The sequence below is a fragment of the Rhinoderma darwinii genome, chromosome 1 (genome assembly GCF_050947455.1).
Source record: "Rhinoderma darwinii isolate aRhiDar2 chromosome 1, aRhiDar2.hap1, whole genome shotgun sequence".
Classification (NCBI taxonomy): Eukaryota; Metazoa; Chordata; class Amphibia; order Anura; family Rhinodermatidae; genus Rhinoderma; species Rhinoderma darwinii.
In genome coordinates this window covers 324335254-324354743 of record NC_134687.1, presented here as the reverse complement: position 1 = coordinate 324354743, position 19490 = coordinate 324335254, and the positions used below count along the sequence as shown (strand labels likewise).

General features: G+C 41.4%; 1 protein-coding gene across 1 annotated transcript in view; it reads left to right on the top strand.

The window, feature by feature from the left end:
* TMOD1 (tropomodulin 1) overlaps positions 1 to 19218 on the top strand; it is an 88059-nt gene extending 68841 nt beyond the window's left edge. The window contains exons 8-11 of the mRNA XM_075851544.1: positions 4277 to 4420; positions 9183 to 9327; positions 18410 to 18482; positions 19136 to 19218. Coding sequence (XP_075707659.1) covers positions 4277 to 4420; positions 9183 to 9327; positions 18410 to 18474 — 354 coding nt within the window. The 3' untranslated portion in view covers positions 18475 to 18482; positions 19136 to 19218. The remainder of the gene's footprint in view (positions 1 to 4276; positions 4421 to 9182; positions 9328 to 18409; positions 18483 to 19135) is intronic.
* Positions 19219 to 19490: the final 272 nt, after the last annotated feature.

The window sequence follows — 19490 nt, the reverse complement described above, 5'->3', positions numbered from 1 at the left end:
TCCAAAAGCCATAACTTTTTTATATATTTCTTCGACATAGCTGTATGAGGGCTTGTCTTTTACGGGACGAGTTGTAGTTTTTATTGGCACCATTTAATGTACCATATAATGTACTAGGAAACAAAATAAAATATATTTGTGGGGTGTAATGGGAAAAAAACTGTTGTTGCGGCATCCATCGTGCTGTAAAAACGACATGTTAACTTTATTCTGCGGGTCATTACGATACAGCAATACAAAATGTATATTGTTTTTTTTTCACAATGTACTACTTTTGCAAAGAAAAACTATACTGTTAGCCAAAACTTTTTTATTTTTCTGTCGATGGGGTGGTGTGAGGGCTTGTTTTTTGCAGGGCGAACTGTAGTTTTTATTGGGTACATACAACTTTTGGATCACTTTTTATTCCAGTTTATTGGGGGAAGCAAGGTGACCAAACAATAACGATTGTAGTGTGAATTTTTTTTGTTTCCTACGGCGTTCACTCGGCAGGTTAAATAATGGGATATTTTAGTAGTTCAGACTTTTTCGGACGCGGCGGAATTATGTTAACTTTTCTTATTGCTTACGTACATTTTTTTGTGAAAAATGGCAATTTTTTCTTTTTTATTAACTTTTAGTTATTTCCATTTTTTTATATTTTTTTACTTTTTATTAAACATTTTTTTAGTCCCCTAGAAGACTATTATGCGATCGTTAGAATGCTCATGCGGTACACTGCAATACTTATGTATTGCAGTGTATTAGCTTTATCTGTGCTCTCTGGCAAGACTTAATAGTAGTACACTGTTGGCAGACTTGGAGACCCTCAATAGGCCTATGGCAGCCAATGGCACCCCAAAATTTTGCCGTGGAGGAAGACAAGCATCTGAGGGGTAAAACAGCTGATTGAAGTGACGAGAAAAGCGAGTGGGGTGTAGCAGGGTGTGGTCTCTGCTGACTGACAAATTTACTATCATTTATGCCAGGAATTGGTGTAAATTATAGCACAAATCTACGCTGACTTATAGCATGCATAGATTTCATTTCTGGCGTGCGGACAGGCAAAGATTCACCAAGATTCAAGAGGCTTACTCCAACCTATTTTGGTTTTAGACTGGTGTATGAAATTTTCCCCATAGACTTTCTGGGGGTCTGCAGCCACCACTAGAGGGAGTTAGGTACCTTACTGCATACTGTCATACATTGAACAGAATAATAACACAGTATACAGTAGCTCCGAAGTTCCCTCTAGTGGCAGCTGAAAGCAGCCAGCTTGTTCTGTTTTAAATCTTTTTCTGTTCATTAAAGATCTGTATCTAAAAAATAAAGCTCTGACCACTATAAAGATATTTAAAGAATTTAATCAGCACACAATTTTGAACCAATTTAGATGAAAAAAATGAAATGGTGTTCAAGGCAGTAAGGTAGTTTTTGCTTACTAACTGGTTCTGACTAATAGGAAAAAAACAACTACAATTTTCTCTCTATTTTGCCCTACAAAAGCACATGCAACTTACAGACCAAATAAGTAATATAGGGAAGGGAAAGAGAAAAAGATGTGGTCTAAACTAAATTATAAAATAAAAAACTTTATTGGATATGCATTAATTCAATATTAAAAGTCCATTGGTGCAAACCTGTATGTGCGAGTGACCCCCAAACTCACATACCGTGGCCTGATTGAAAATTAGATGTTGTATAAGAGATGCCACTAGATAGAATGTCAAGTGATTGCACTACCGCTATTGAGCACTAGGTGGCACGTGTCACTGCACTATAATTGAGAAAATTTTTTTTCCGATGGGACAATGGAATCAGTGATGATTTGGACCGATAGGTCAACTAGTGAAGCTAGCCCGTGCTGGAAAGATGTACCGATACCATCGGGCAGCTGAGGGGACCGATATGGCCCACCACAAGTTTAATTGAATAATGAGAATATTGGCCACATACACACACAAAGATGTGCTGCGTTATAAATCGGCAGCCATCTAGACTAGAATGAGGTGTGTGTAATGTAGATGATTTCACTGTAAAGAATGTAGGGTGATTCCACTGTATTCCATTGTGATGTACACGTTGTTGGGTTGTGAATCAAGAAATGGTTTGATAATATAAATTGCAACAATTGTGGTGGCTCAAAGTAATTGAGTTGGAATCCAATTCACAACTGTAGCAATATATAAGCTGAAGGAATTATAGGCTGCGCTGATGTGACAGCCAGCAGCTATAGAAGGTTTAGAAACTGTATTAATTCGAGCTGCGCTGTTAAAACAGCGAACAGCTAATAGGGCTCAGAATTGACCTTACATTGAGTGGGTGACCAGATGTGATCTGGCCACTTGCACATTCAGCGTTCTTATTGCGTTTATATTGAACAATGTATGAGTGCAGGAAGACCTAAGCGCCGCTATCTGCCTAGGAAGCAGCGAATTGAAAGGCAGCTGTGAGGTGTGCCGCTGTCACTGTTGGATGTCAACCCAAATGCGGTAATGAGCAACCGTTCACTGGGTTTTGTCTTATACTGGAGCGGTCAGAATAAGTCCGCCCAGTAAACTCAGTGTATGAACCGAGCTGATTAGTGGAACAGTGAGGGTTCGATAGTCTAAACCCCACAGACTCACTACACCTCGTCTGTGGTCAGACTCGAGGATAGTGAATTGTAACCTCGGGGAAACCACAGACCAAATAGTATTATAAGCAATAGATAGTGTATATGTTAGAAATACCTACAATAAGGCCTAATTCACACGAGCATATATTTCACGTCCGTGTTACGCTCGTGAAAATAACGCACGTCACATGGACCTATGCAAGTCAATGGGGCCATTCAGACATTCAGTGTTTTCCACGCAGTCATGCGTGCGTGAAAATCACTGACAGCACACAGACGCACATCCGTGTACTGTGCGTGATTCACGCAACAGTTGCTGAAGAAATGATTTGGAAAAAGAAAAACACCTCCTTCAGTTTAGTTTACTGACGTGAAACGCGTGACATACTGATGACATACGCGCGTAAAAACGCAGTCACGCACCATACACTGATGTCACACGGAACTGCAACGCAGAAAAAACGCTGCGTTTTTTATGCGCGCAAGACGGACACGTTCGTGTGAATAAGGCCTTAATATGAGGAAATAAAATACTCATTGTAAGGGCTTATTCAGAAGAACGGGATATACGTCCGTGCAACGCGCGTGATTTTCATGCGCGTCGCGCGGACCTATATTAGTCTATGGGGCAGTGCAGACAGTTGCGTGATTTTTACGCAGCGTGAGTCCGCTGCGAAAAAGTCACGACATGTCCGTTCTTTGGGCGTATTTCACACATCACGCACCCATTGAAGTCAATGGGTGCATGAAAATCACGCGCACCACACGGAAGCATTTCCGTGGGACGAGCGTGATTTGCGCAACAGCTGTCAAACTATGAATGTAAACAGAAAAGCACCACGTGCTTTTCTGTTTACAAACATCCAAACGGAGTGTCATAATGATGGCAGCTGACACACGAAGCTGTTAAGTGCCTTTTGCGCACGCAAAACGCTGCGTGTTTTGCGTGCGCAAAACGCACACGCTCGTGTGAATCCGGCCTTAGAGTAATGTCCCAGGTAGCGTCGTCCGCATGCAGCCAAAGCTCTGCTCATTTGCGTAGTCTAATGTCCGCATGATTTTGCTAAGTATTAGCGGTAAAATCTTCCGGCCATTCACCACCACATGTGGGCGTGTTTTCAGCCACATGGGTGCATCACTACTACCCTAAGGGCTTGTCCACACGTAGCGGAAATGCTCCGTATTTTCCGTCCGGAATTGTGGACGGAATTACTCGGCAGAATACAGTACCCGTAAAGTTGGTGAGTTTTAACAAATCTCATCCACTCCTGCGTAAAATTTCCGAGCAGAAATTCACCTGCGGTGCGTATTTTTCGTGCCGCAGCATGTCAATTCCTGCTGCGGAACGTGGACTAAATTGCTGCGTTTTTCAGAGGAGATATCACCATCGCCCAGCATTGGAAAAAGCGCAGAAAAATCTGCGCCATTTCCTGCAGTAAAAAGCGCATGAAATGGTGCGTTTTTTTTCGTAGCGGAATGTCTGTTAGTTTTAACGGAATTGCTGCAGAATTTTTTTTGCTGAAATTCCGTTACGTGTGGACAAGCCCTAAGACTAGTCTTAATTAACATTTAAGCAGATATTATATTATATACTAGTTCAACATGTAAATATTGTGACTGTGTAACTGGAGGCAGCTATGAGTACTGTATGTTGATCCAGAGCTGCTTTCTCTGTTCAAGGCTTTGGCAGATATGCTGAAGGTTAATACTGCACTAAAGACCTTAAATGTGGAGTCTAATTTCATCAGCGGAACAGGAATCGTAGGGCTTGTTGAATCTCTCCAGCAAAACACATCATTGGTTGAGTTGAAGATTGACAATCAGGTATAATGAGAATTGTTCATATCTGTGTTTGACAATCACTTGTTAATAACGGGCGTAGCTAAATGCTCATGGGTCCCAGTGCAAAAGTTCTTCTTGGGCCCCTCCTTCCAACTTCTCATGGCCGACGGCCCAGAGCTTTCAGCTGAATCGCTGGGTCTCCTAAGTGACCCAACGATGCAGCACTAGCAGCCAGGGGTGTCACTAAGGTCTTAAAACGTCAGGGGAAATAGCCTCACTACATATGTCCCCCCAAAAATGTATGTATGTGTATATAGGAGACAGCATATCTATAGCACTACGACCCTATAGCTATGGATAGGATTAGATACAGTGGCTTAGCAGACAGTATCACACATGATAGGATTAGATATAGGGCCCAGCTCACTGACATTGCAGCTCCAGCGCTGGACCAAGAAAAGGAAAGTATAAGAATTGCTTTGCTTTTTTATGTGTTACAAAAAAAAATAGGTTGTGTTTTTTTACAGGTTCGGATGTTGGACTACTTTGGATTCGAAGACTACTTCCATGACAGCGCTTTTTTTATTCTCAATAAAATGGTTAATGAGGGTTGTGGTTTTTTTTTATTTTTATTTCAATAAAATATTTTTTCGATGTATTTTTTTTAAACTTTATTACTACCGCTTTAGTAATGGCCACAGGCTAATTGACAGTGTCCATTACCAAGGCTGGGCTTAATGTTAGCCGGTGAAAAGGTTAACACTAACACCCCATTATTACCCTGCTACCTACTGCCACCAGGGATACCGGGAAGAGCCAGGTGTGATCCAGTACCTGACCATCTTTAGTGATGGTCAGGCACTGAGGCAGCCTTAGGCCGGTATTATTAGGCTACGAAAGGCCAGAAACAGTGGCCTTCCCACCCTGGTAATGTTAGCCTGCTGCTCTGCTGCTGCTATGTTGTATCTGGCTAGTTGTGAAAACTGGGGGAACCCCACATCGTTTTTTCCAATTATTATTTTTATTTTTAAATGATGTGGGGTCCCCCTTAGTTTTCATAACCAGCCAGATACAACATCACAGCAGCAGGCTAGCATTAGCAGGGTGGAAAGGCCCACTGTTTTTGGGCTTTCCCAGCCTTATAATACCAGCCTGCAGTCGCAAACCTGGCACCCCTGGTGGCGGTGGGTATCAGGGTTACACTCGGGGTTAGTGCTAGCCTCTGCATCGGCTAACACTCAGCCCCACGTTAGTAATTTTTCAATCATCCAGAGGCCATTACTAAGGCGGTAGTAATAAAGTTAAAAAAAAGACAAATACACAGAAAAAATATTTTCATGAAATAAAAAAAACACACAACACTTGTTAACCGTTTTATTGAGAATAACAAAAGCCGTCATCGAAGTAGTCCTCTAATCCAACGTAGTCCAACGACCAAACCTGTAAAAAAACACAAACACAAAAAAAACTATTAGTGACACATGTGGTAGACTTAGATACAGGACCCATGTGTGATACTGTCTGTTGAACTCTGTATCTAAGCCTACCATGTGGTAGGCTTAAATACAGGGCCCATCAGACATGATCACACATTGGCCATGTATCTAAGCTTACCATTCAGTCATGGTAAGATGCTTAGATACAGGGCCCCAGCAGACAGTAATCTTATACAGTATAAGATTACTGTCTGCTGGGGCCCTGTATCTAAGCCTACCATGTGCTTGGCTTAGCCTGTCTGCTGGGCCATGTATCTAACACCATCTAAGCCTACCACATGGTAGGCTTAAAGGGGTTGTCCAGTCCCTAAAAATTGATGGCCTATTCTCAGGATAGGCCATCAATAGCTGATGGGTCGGGGTCCGACTGCCGGGCCCCTGGCCAATCATGTACTGCTTCCCCTTCATTATGATTACTTGCTCACACTGAATCGCCGACACGCCGATTCACAGTGTGAGCAAGTGATCGGAATGAAAGGGAAGCAGTGCTCATGCGAGCACTGCACCCCCTACAAAACAGTTGATTGGCGGGGGCCCTGGCAGTCCAACCCATCAGCTATTGATGGCCTATCCTGAGGATAGGCCATACTTTTTTAGGGACTGGACAACCCGGGCCCCAGCAGACAGTAAGGGTATGTTCACACGCAGTGCTTTCAGACCTAATTCGGGCGTTTTACGCCTCGAATTACGCCTGAAAAAACGCTCCTAATACGCCTACAAACATTTCCCCATTGCTTTCAATGGGAATTACAATGTTGCGTTCCCACGAGCCTTTATTTTACGCGTCGCTGTCAAAATACGGCGCGTAAAATGTAGAACACTTCTTGGGACGTTTTTGGAGGCGTTTTTCATTGACTCCATTGAAAAAAGCTCCAAAAACGGCAGTAAAAAACGCAGCAAAAAACAAAGCAAAAATCGCGAGTGGCTTAAAAAACGTCTGAAAATCAGGAGCTGTTTTCCCTTGAAAACAGCACCGTATTTTCAGACGTTTTTGGTCACTACGTGTTAACATACCCTAATAGTATACGTACCCTCCTCTTCGGCTCCGGCCGCAGCGGAGGTCCTGACTCCATCCAGCGTCGGGATGTTGTGCGTGGCACACAGCATCGTGGCGCACAGCGTTATAACGTCATGACGCGAAGAGACGGCAGGACCTCCCCTGCGCTCAAGGACAAGGAGGGTAACTATACTGTCAGCTACTTTAGTAATAGGGGCACGTGTAGTTTATTACATAGGCCCCATTTACTATAGTAACTTTTTATAGATGTGGGGCCGTTAAACTGGCTTCGGGGCCTGGTCGCAATTGCGACCGCTGCGACCCCTATAGTTACGCCACTGGTTAATATCCTCCTGTGATAAGCTCTTTAAAACTCGTTGAAGGCTTTGGTAAATATGAATAGCATGTTTGGTACCTTTTAGGCCATGTCCACACAATTATTTCCACACAGATTTTGGCATTGTAACCGCACTTATTTCTGAACTCTGCATAAAAACCGACCACAAATGGTGTACCATTTATTTGAATGGGGAACTGCTGTGTTGGCCATACGTCGCAAAATTTTCCACACACCGAAACCGACTCACAGAAAAAAAGAGGTGACGTGTCACTTCTTGACACTGTTAAAACGCGTGGGTTATCCAAACGGCTAAATTGCGTGGGGATCCATGGTAGATAAAACTGCGAATCTATGCCAGAAATCCGAGGCTCAGCCTTGGATTTCGATTGTGGATTCTCTTGCAAATCCACGTTGGATTTTTTAACTTGAAAGAATAAGTCGTCCAAACATCCCCTTAGAAAAGATAATTAGATTTTGAGTTAAATGGCAATTTAAAACCTGTAATTTTACAACCATTTCTTAAATTGGTAGAAGCATATAATAGCTGTGAGAGGATTGTGCGCACACAGCTTTTTTACTGAATGCCTTTTTTCTGTCATTTTTAGTGAACCTTGTTCTTTTTTTTGCTGTATGGCTCAATGGTTAAGCACTGCTGCCTTGTGTGGTCGCAACGGTACCACTACGCCTTGATTTCTGTAGGTTCCAAATTAGAAGAAGGTATATACCAGCTGGAGAATCGATGACGATGAGACCAAGTTCTCAAAATGAAAGATTCCCATTTATTATCATATAAAGCGTATATTTATAGGACACATAGAACAAAGAGCATAATCAGCAAAAGGGAGAATCCCTCCCTCTGACCTTGCGCGCCATCCCTGAATTTTTCTTGCATAAACTGTTTTACTGCCAAAAAGAAATAACTAAGTAATCTGCAGAGCATCTGCAGATTATTACAAGGCAAACTAAATGACAAAAATGAATATCATACTGTGCAGTGTATACTGAAACAAAATACAAAACATGGAATTTGGAAATTATTCCTTCACACTTGCAGCACTTCAGTCCTAAGTTTCAATCTGACCAAGGGAATTAAATTGATGATCTTCCTGGTTGCCAAAAAATAGTGACAACGCAAATATAATTTCTTTTAGGCCCCTGGTTGTTACAGGGGACTCGCACAGACTGTAGTTAAGAAACAGTTGAATTTTAAATTGCAAAATGTTCTACATTATAAGGGCTTATTTAGACAAACGTGATATACGTCCGTGTAATGTGCTTGATTTTCACGCGCCTCGCATGGACCTATGTTAGTCTGTGAGGCATGCAGACTGTCCGTGAGTTTCACGCAGTGTGTGTCCGCGCGCAAAACGCACACGCTCGTGTAAATCCGGCCTAAGGCTATGTTCACACGGTGTATTTTGCCGAGTTTTTTGACGCGGAAACCGCGTCGCAAAACTTGGCAAAAACGGCCCGAGAACGCCTCCCATTGATTTCAATGGGAGGCGTCGGCGTCTTTTTCCTGCCAGCAGTAAAACTGCCTCGCGGGAAAAAGAAGCGACATGCCCTATCTTCGGGCGCTTCCGCCTCTGACCTCCCATTGACTTCAATGGGAGGCAGGAGAAAGCGTATTTCTCGCTGTTTTATGCCCGCGGCGCTCAATGGCCGCGGACGAAAAACGGCGCGAAAAACGGCGTGCAGGGAGAGGAATATGTGCCTCAAAGTTCCAAACTGAATTTTGAGGCAGATATTCCTCCCCCAAAATACTCCGTGTGAACATAGCCTAAGACTGAAGCTTCTTTTTTAAGTAGAGAAAAACTCTGCTGAACAATTCTTTACAAATTTGGGCTAAATTTAAATTATAAAATATATAAAAATTATTATAAAAATAGGAATTATAGAAATTACTGAATATTAAGAATATCACTGATTTCCCATACAGTACTTATTTATTATTTGAACACATTTTTCTAGAGTCAACCGCTTGGTAATAAAGTGGAAATGGAAATTGCAAGTATGTTAGAAAAAAATGCAACACTCCTCAAATTTGGTTATCACTTCACTCAGCAAGGACCGAGGTTGCGAGCATCTAACGCCATGATGAATAATAATGATCTTGGTAAGATGAAGATGGCCACATGCAAAACATTGTATTACTGGATAATATATTGGACACAATTAACACATTTGACATCTGTTAGGCTCCATGCACACGACCAATTTCGTCCTTAATTATGGTCCGTAATTACGAACCCATTCATTTCTATGGCCAACGGACACCTTCCCATATATTTATGGGAAGGTGTCCGTGCCATAGAAACCTTCCGTAAAAATAGGACATGTCCTATTTTTTATTTTACGGACCTTGCTCCCATACTTTATAATGGGAGCACGGTCCGCAAATGCGGATGACTGTCCGCAGCCGTCCACACCCATAACCACGGACCGTGATTACAAGCATGGTTGTGTGCATGGGGCCTTAAGCTTTACTAATACTGTTTAAGTTATTTGTCTTCCTCTGAAATATAGACGTGTTGTTTCTTTGGAGGTCTTGAAGCCAAATCTTCTTAGGGTATATTCACACGGTGTGGTCAAATTGCGGTTTATTGCAAAATGCTATGGTTTCGCCACAATTTATGAAAGCTGCAGCATTTTTCCACGAATTTGTGGCTATAAACCGCGATTCTACCACACTGTGTGAAAATACCCGTATAGTAATCATTCGTTTTTCAGGGTTTAAACAAAATATAGTTAAGCCTATGTTCACATCTGCGTCCGGAGCCTCTGTCGCAAATTCCGTCATGCAGCTCTATTTTTCCTGTCAGAACGACGGACATCTCGGCGGAACCTTACGGACTCTATCATAAGTCAATGAGGTCCGTCGTGCAATGGACCCGGTACTGCGTAATGGCTTCCATTATAAACGAAAGCCTCGACGCAGATGTGAACAGAGCCTAAGAAAATGCTAATCTTTACTGGGGCACAAATATAATATAATTAACTACTAATAGTAATAATAATATAATTGAAAAGAAAACGTCACCACTTTTTCAGATGAAATAGGGCCCCTTCTTTTTTTTTTTTATTGCTCTTTAAGAAAAAGGTGAGAGATCAAATATTGTTTGCTTCTCCAAAATCCTGGGCAAAGAAGAGTAAGTCCCAGTCTACAGGTCACATGCCAATATAAATACTGTGTATATATATTTATTAGCATAAATTGCAATATAAGATTTTGGGGCTCTAATCTCTCCTTTATAGTAATTGAGAAAATAAAACGGAGCAACCCTCTAACATTGTGAAAAGGACCCTCACACACTACTGTGCTTATTTTACAAGGGTAGAAGCAGCTCTTCCTACCCCAGTATAGCATGTGGGAATGCTGGGATATGGGTACAGTCATGGCCAGGAGCTAAGCAGTGAGAGGGTATTAAGTGGTGAATCCCAGCCCGTCACTGTCTTAGAGGCCCTGTAATTTATTTTTTATGAAAGCAGTGAGTGAGACATGTGGCACTGAGATTCTGTTTACATACAGATTTCTTATTGCATCCAGTCTGACCACCTGCGTACGTGACTAAATTCCTTCTGCTGGATCTACTTCTGATTTTGGCAAAAGATACAGGGATGTAAAATGGACTGCAAATATAGACACATAAATTAATCCCTGTGCGGTCATTGCTCTTATTAGAAAAGTTAAATAATATACATGTTCTCTGAAGTCTAAACATTCCAGACCGCTCTCATTTTGGCAACAGTTTCCACTGGTGAAAATGCCAGAGTTTTTCCCAACATGTACAAGTACTATATATGGGAGTAAAAGTTCTGAATACGAAAACGTAGCACAAACGTTGCTAAATAAATTAAATGTTGCATCTGCCCAATCTCTCGACAAATTAAAGGCTATGCTTTACTGGATATGTCTTACAGACCTGGTTTACGTCTTTCTCATTTTCTTTGATAGACGAAAATTGTATACTTTCACTTTCTATAAATAAAGAATTGTTAAAAAAAAATTAAAGGCTATGTATACCTTTGAAATCGTGTTTTTATATTATATATATATATATATATATATATATATATATATATATATATATATATATATATAATGTGTGTGTGTGTATCAGTGTGTTCTGTGCAACTTTCTAAATACTTTCTATTAAAAATTATTTTTTACTTTTTGAGATACAGCTGCTTTGTATTCTGTATACAGAGCAGCTGTGTCTAGCGCTCAGAACTGAATCTGTCAGGTCAGCGCCACTGACAAGTTCAGTGACAGCGGTTCGGATTTACCTGCTATCGATCACATCTAAATTATGAACTTAGATTTGATCGGTAACCGCTCAATCCTGTGTGTCAGAGACATGCAGGACCCGCTGACACTGAACCCATCAGTGCCGCTTACCTGATGGATTTCAGGTTTCAGAGCACGATACAGCTGCTCTGTTGTCTGTATACAGTATACAAAGCAGCTGTATCTCAAAAAGCAAAAATAATTTTTAATAAAATGTAATTACAAAAGTTGCACAAAACACACTAATACACGTTTTTATTGATAAAAAAAACAAACCCTTTAAACCAAACCTAAACTGAAAACTGTTGGCTGGGAGGGAAACAGGTAGACATGCACTAAATAGAATGGGTTTTTTTTCTACTAGAATAAACATTATCTTAAGCTTCTATTAGACCCTTAGTAACGATGGTATTACAGTCCTGGCCAAAAGTTTTGAGACTGACACAAAATTTGGTTTTCGCAAAGTTTGCTGCTTCTCTCCACTTCTCTCCAAAAGAAACATCAAGGACAGACTGACATTCTGCAGGAAGTACAGCGATTGGACTGCAGAGGACTGGGGTAAAGTTATTTTCTCTCATGAAGCCCCCTTCAGACTGTTTGGGATATCTGGAAGAATGATTGTCCAGATAAGAAAAAGTGAGCGCTACCATGAGTCCTGTGTCTTGACAACAGTAAAGCATCCTGAGACCATTCATGATTGGGTTTGCTTTTCATCCAAGGGAGTGGGCTCACTCACAACTTGGCCTAAGAACACTTCCATGAATAAAGAATTGTATCTAAACATCCTCCAAGAGCAATTATATTATATTTGTGCCCCAGTAAAGATCCTCCAAAAGTGGATGGTCAAACAAAAACACAGAAATGGTGATGAACTCCAAACAATGATTAACCCCATCCCGACATTTGCCGTGCTTCCCGCATTTTGCCGTATCCATACGACAAATGGTGGACACCGGCTGTAATGGCGGGGACTGTAATTACCTTCGATCCCCGCAATTAACCCCTTAAATGCAGCGCTCAAACGCGATTTATGCATTTAAGCTGTTTGCAGCTCATCGGAACCCCAGCAATGAAATTGCTAGGGTTCCAGTGGCTGCAATGGCAACCGGAGGCCTAATACTGGCCTACCGGTCTGCCTAGCAAGGCTGAAAGGCTTCTGTAGCCGACGGCAAGATGTCATCAGCGGTGGATGTCAGCGGTTGCTAGAAGATCGCCAGCCCTGCCATTCAATAAGGGCTGCCGATGCTGCCATGGCAACAGGAGAGCTAACAATGGCCTCCTGCTCTGCCATTACGGAAGCCGATTAGGCCCCGCCAGGAGGCGAAGCCTAATCGGCTTGATGTCAGTGAATGACTGACAGATCTAATACATTGCACTACATAGGTAGTTCAATGTATTAGAAAAAAAAAAATCTGACAGTTGGACCTTTAGGGCGGGTTCACACATGGCGGAATTTCACTTAAATTCCGCTGCGGACACTCCGCAGCGTTAATCCGCAGCGGAGCCGTTTCTCCATTGACTTTCACTTTAATTTAGCAGTGTTCGTTTACACGATGCGTACAATTCCGCTGCGGAGCATAGGCTGCGGAGCGGAATTTGGTGTCCGCAGCATGCTCTGTCTGTTGCGGAGCAGTGGCGGACTCATGGCGGAATTTCTCCATTGACTTCAATGGAGATTCAAAGTTCCGCAATGAAGTCCGCAGCTGTCATGCACATGTCATGTGTGCTGCGGATGCGTCTTGCTTTTTTAACTTGACATTTCTTCATTCTGGCTGGACCTATGTATTTCTAGGTCTACAGCCAGACTGAGGAAGTCAATGGGGCTCCCGTAATGACGGGAGCGTTGCTAGGAGACGTCTGTAAATAGTCACTGTCCAGGGTGCTGAAAGAGTTAAGCGATCGGCAGTAACTGTTTCTGCACCCGGGACAGTGACTACCGATCTCAATATACATGTATCTGTAAAAAAATATATAAGTTCATACTTACCGAGAACTCCCTGCGTCTGTCTCCAGTCCGGCCTCCCAGGATGACGATTCAGTGTAAGTGACGGCTGCAGCCAATCACAGGCCAAGCACAGGCTGCAGCGGTCACATGGACTGGCGCGTCATCCAGGGAGGTCGGGCTGGATGCCGAAAGAGGGACGCGTCACCAAGACAACGGCCGGTAAGTATGAAAGTCGTTTACTTTCACTAGGGAAAGTGCTGTCCCTTCTCTCTATCCTGCACTGATAGGGAGAAGGGAAGCACTTTTCCCGCAGTCCGCAGCAGCTAGTCCGCATCAATGTACTGCACATTTTGTGCAGATCCGCAGCAGAATCTGCAACGCAGATTCTGTGCGGCATGGATGCGGACAGTTGCGGAGGAATTCCGCCATGTGTGGTCATGCCCTTAAGTCCCCTAGTGGGACTTGAAAAAAAGTGTAAAAAAAAAAGTTTTAAAACATATAATAAAAGTTTCAAATAAAACACAATCACCCTGTTCCCTTATCAAGTGGTTTATTATTGAAAAAAAAATAATAAACCATATATATTTGGTATCGCCGCGTCCGTAAATCGCCTGAACTATAAAAATATTATTTTAATTTATTCCACGCGGTGATCGGCGTGAAAAAAAAACCTTGAAAAACGATACCAGAATTTCTGTTTTTTGGTCACTTTGCCCTACAAATATTGGAATAAAAAGTGATCAAAAAGTCACATGTATCCAAAAATGGTACCTATAAATACTATAGCTTGTCTCGCAAAAAACAAGTCCCCATACAGCTCTGTCGACTAAAAAATTAAAACTTTATGGTTCTCACAACTTGGTGACAGAAAAAATACATTATTTTTACAAAAGTAATTTTATTGTGCAAAAAGTTGTAAAACATAAAAAACTGCTATAAATTAGGTATCGCCGGAATCGTACTGACCCACAGAATAAAGTTAACATGTAGTTTATAACGCATGGTGAAAGCTGCATAAAAAAACGATGCCAGAATTGCCATTTTTTGGTCCCTTGTCTCCCAAAAATAGGATACAATGTGATCAAAAAGTCGCATGTACCCCAAAATGGTACCAATAATAACTACAGCTCGTCCCGCAAAAAAACAGCCCTCATACCACTACATCTATGAAAAAATAAAATTAGTTAGACTCAGGGCACTTATAATGTAGTGACAATCTCCTACATAAGGAGATGGGCGCTATAATGTAGGTGACAGCAGTGCTTTTTATTTAGAAAATCGATCTATTTTTACCACGTTAGGAGCGATTTTAGCTTTATGCTAGTTACTTTCTTAATGCCCAACTGTGTGTGTTTTTACTTTAGACCAAGTGGGCATTGTGGAGAGAAGTGTATGACGCTGACCAATCAGCGTCATGCACTTCTCCCCATTCATTTAGTCAGCGCATAGTAACCCTGCGTTAATCACTATGTGCTGTCTTATACTGACACATTAAAGGTTACTGAAGTGTTTAGACAGTGAATAGACATTCCTTCCAGCCAGGACGGGATGTCTGTTCACGATCCCGATACTTCGGTAACGTTTGTATGGTACTTACAGCAGAGCAAGCGTAATCTCGCAAGATCACGCTGTAAATGACAGGTTACAGGGAGATTACGCTTTGCTTTGCTGTAAGTACCAGAGAAACGTTAACGAAGTGCTGGGATTGTGAATAGACATCCCATCCTGGCTGGAAGGAATGTCTATTCACTGTCTAAACATTTCGGTAACGTTAATATGTCAGTATAAAACAGTACATAGTGAATAACGCAGGGTCAATATGCGCTGACTAAATGAATAGGAAGAAGTGCATGACGCTGATTGGTCAGCGTCATACACTTCTCTCCACAATGCCCACTTGGTCTAAAGTAAAAATACGCCCAGTTGGGCATTTAAGAAAGTAATTAGCATAAAGCTAAAATCGCTCCTAACGTGGTAAAGATAGATTGTTTTTTTCAATAAAAAGCACTGCTGTCACCTACATTATAGCGCCCATCTCCTTATGTAGGAGATAGGGTACTTATAATGTGGTAACAGAGTCTCTTTAAGGCTTCCATAAGTCAGGAAATAAAAAATATGCAGTTGTGCCGGCCCGAGGGGAACATATCTTCTGTTTCAAGAGGCGAATTATCAAGGCCCTAAAATTAGGGAACCAGGAAGGGGAGGGCCCAAACATATCTGCTGGAAGCGAGGGTGCCCGTATTATACCAGGACAACACATCCCAGCAAAATTCCCCAAACTGCAAAGGTGCGGAGTGTGGACCAAAAGGGGGATAATGAAGGACATTTATAAGTACAACACCAGCCTGTGCAGAAAGGATTGCTTCACAGCGTAACACACATCTATGGATTATTTTATTGTTTTTTTTTAACCCAATTATTAGACCACCTGACTATGCCCCTGATGTACTCTGCCTGGCTTACATGTGCCCCCACATTATAAACGGAAACACCAGCAATATTCAAACAAATCTACTACCAAGCAAATCCATGCTCCAAAAGCCAAATGGTGCTCCTACCCCTCTGAACCCTACAGCGTGCCCAAACAGAAGTTTACTTCCACATATATGGCATCCCCATACCCGGGAGAACCCTTTTAATAATTTTTGGGGTGTATGTCTCCAGCGTGATAAGCTGGGCACTACATATTTGCCACTGAAGTAGCATATCTTTATTGAAAAATTTAAATCTTTACTTTGCACCATCCGCAGCGCAATCATTTATGGAAAAGACTTGTGGGGTGAAGATGCTCACTACACCTCTTAATAAATGCTTTGACGTGTGCAGTTTCCAAAATGAGATCACTTCTCTGTTTTTTTTTTAAATATTTCACATCAGAGCTCTGCAATTGTGAACCAATACTTTGTAAATCGCCAAATTAGGCCTCAATTTTACATGGTGCTCTTTTACTCCTGAGCCCTGTCAAATGTCCAGGCAAAAGATTAGGGCCACATGTAGGGTGTTTCTAAAACCAGGAAACACAGCATAATAATTAGAGAGCTGTCTTGTTATGGTGGCACAAGCTGGTCACCACATATTGGCATATCTATGGGAAAAATCCAATTTTCACTCTGCAACATTGAGTGCACACTAATTTCTGCAAAACACCTGGGGGGTTAACATTCTCACTACACCCCTAGGTGAATACCTTGAGGGTGTAGTTTCCAAAATGTGGTCACTTCTGGGGGCTTTCCACTTCTTTGGTCTTACAGGGGCTTTGCAAATGCGACATAGCGCCCAGAAACCAATCCAGTAAAATCAGCACTCCAAAAGCTAAATGGCACTCCTTCCCTTAGATTTGAATTTTTACGGCCTAATTCCAATAATTCCTGCAAAAAACCTGTTAAAATGCTCACAATACCTCTAGATAATTTCCTCAATGGGTGTAGTTTCCAAAATGGGGTCACTTGTGGGGGGGTTTCCGCTGTTTTGTCCCCTCAGGGGCTTTGCAAATGCGACATGGCCTCCGCAAACCATTCCTGCTAAATTTGAGCACCAAAAGCCAAATAGCGCTCTTTCCCTTCTGCGCCCTGCCGTGTGTCCAAACAGCCGTTTATGACCACATGTGGGGTATTGTTTTACTCGGGAGAAATTGCTTTACAAATATTGTGGTGCTTTTTTCCCTTTAGTTCTTGTGGAAATGAAAAAAAATTAGCTAAACCTACATTTTCTTTGAAAAAACTTAGATTTTAATTTCTACGGCCTACTTCCAATAATTTCTGCAATGAACCTGTGGGGTCAAAATGCTCACTATACCCCTAGATAATTTCCTTGAGGTGTGTAGCTTCCCTAATGGGGTCACTTGTGGGGGATTTCCACTGTTTTGGCACCGCAAGAGCCCTTCAAACCTGACATTTTGCCTAAAATATATTCTAATAAAAAGAAGGCCCCAAAATCCTCTAGGTGGTCTTTTGCTTCTGATGCCGGTGCTTCAGTCTATTACCACACTAGGGCCACATGTGGGATATTTCCTAAATCTGCATAACCTGGGCAATAAATATTGAGTTGCGGGTTTTCTAATATATAAGGCCCTCAAAGCCACTTCACAACTGAACTGGCCCCTGTAAAAATAGCCTTTTGAAATTTTCTTGAAAATGTGAGAAATTGCTGCTAAAGTTCTAAGCCTTGTAACGTCCTAGAAAAATTAAAGGATGTTCAAAATACGATGAAAACATAAAGTAGACATATGGGGATGTTAATTAGCAACAATGTTGTGTGGTATAACTGCCTGTCTTATAAGCAGATACATTTAAATTTAGAAAAATGCAAATCTTTGCAATTTTTCGCAAAATTTTGGTGTTTTTCACAATTAAATACTGAATGTATCGAGCAAATTTTGCCAGTAACATAAAGTCCAATGTGTCACGAGAAAACAGTCTCAATCGCTTGGATAGGTAAAAGCATTCCAAAGTTATTACCACATAAATTGAAACATGTCAGATTTTAAAAATGAGGCTCCGTCAGGAAGGTCAAAAGTGGCCTAAAGAGGGAAGAGGTTAAGCAAGAATGAGTTGCCATCAGTCAGGATTTGGCCCAGAAGCGGATTTCCATCATTCCAGGTAGAATTGCAGAAGTCTTGAAAAAGAAGGGTCGACACTGTTTATATTGTTTCTTTGCATAAACTTGATGTATTTGTCTATGAAAGTTTAAAAACTTGAAATGCTTATAATTGTACTTCAGTCTACCATAGAAACATTTGACTAAAAGATCTAAAAACACTGAAACAACAAACTTTGTAAAAACCAAAATTTGTGTCAGTCTCAAAACTTTTGGCCAGGACTGTAGATACTTAAACACACTCCGCACTGTAATAGTGTGTATAATAGACTAAGGAATCTGATAAGTTTAGAACATTTGATTTGTTTTCCTTTTATCATGTATTTATATATTACAAATAGGTCAGTGTGATCTGCTTCTTGTTTGCAGCTCGTATACATAGATCTGATGGGCCGTGGCATAAATTTTCAGCTCTGGACCTGGAGGATGTATAAGTATAGATGTAATCTCTATACATTTCTCTTGGCAAACCTTTATTGTCTATGCTACAGGCAGTGCTCTGTTCTGCCACCCTCTGGCTCTTCACAGCGTTACTGTTACCTTGCCTTCTTCATTTCACCACAATGCCTTTTCTTCTACTCAAAACATTTGACATTTTTCTTTATTTCATTTTTACATTATTCTCAGTACTTCACTTTGTATTGTTTACATACTTAATTATATCTTGTGTCTATAGATCCTATGATAAATTGTAGCTGCTCCTTACATAGGTATTAAAACATGCTGCTAGTTATAGCTAAACTCGACAGTGACAGGGAACAAGAAATAGATCTTAGAAATAAATAGATGAATCTGATATAGCGAAACTATAAAGATTATTAAATAGATCTAACAAGTGCATAATTACTTCAGCCGTTATTGAGTAGTTTTCATTCTTTTGCACACAAACTGAAGACTATGGCGACCTGAGCGACTAGCATTTTTTAGGAGTACAGGGACATAATACTAAATCAGTAGGGCTGCATGCAGGGTAGGGGGAAGCTGAGCGAATAGGTATTTCTTAAGCTTATACAACTTTGCTTTAACAAGAAAGAGCAGAATATAATGTGAAATATGTCAATAGAATTAGTGTAATAGATATGTTTTCTTCCACAGTGAGGAAGAGAAGGCTGGCCGATCTGGATGGCCCAATTTTTCCAAAATGCCGAAGCGGGGTGTAAAATGAAGGTGAAGAGAGCACCACACAGCAGGACCTTTTCAATGAGAGTTTGTGCCAGGGTGCAGAATCCTTATACCATAGTGAAAGCCCAATACCTGTGTAACATACCTCAGTACTTCACAGTGCCAGACATTATGCACCCAAATAGTGCAACATGATGTCATGAAGGAGCAGAAACACCCAACAACCATATCTTCTGGTGATTCTTAATTGCAGACCAACCTGATATTGTGACTTGCTCTTGGGGTTTCTTGCATATTTGGGATCAACAATTGGTTATTCACATATTTA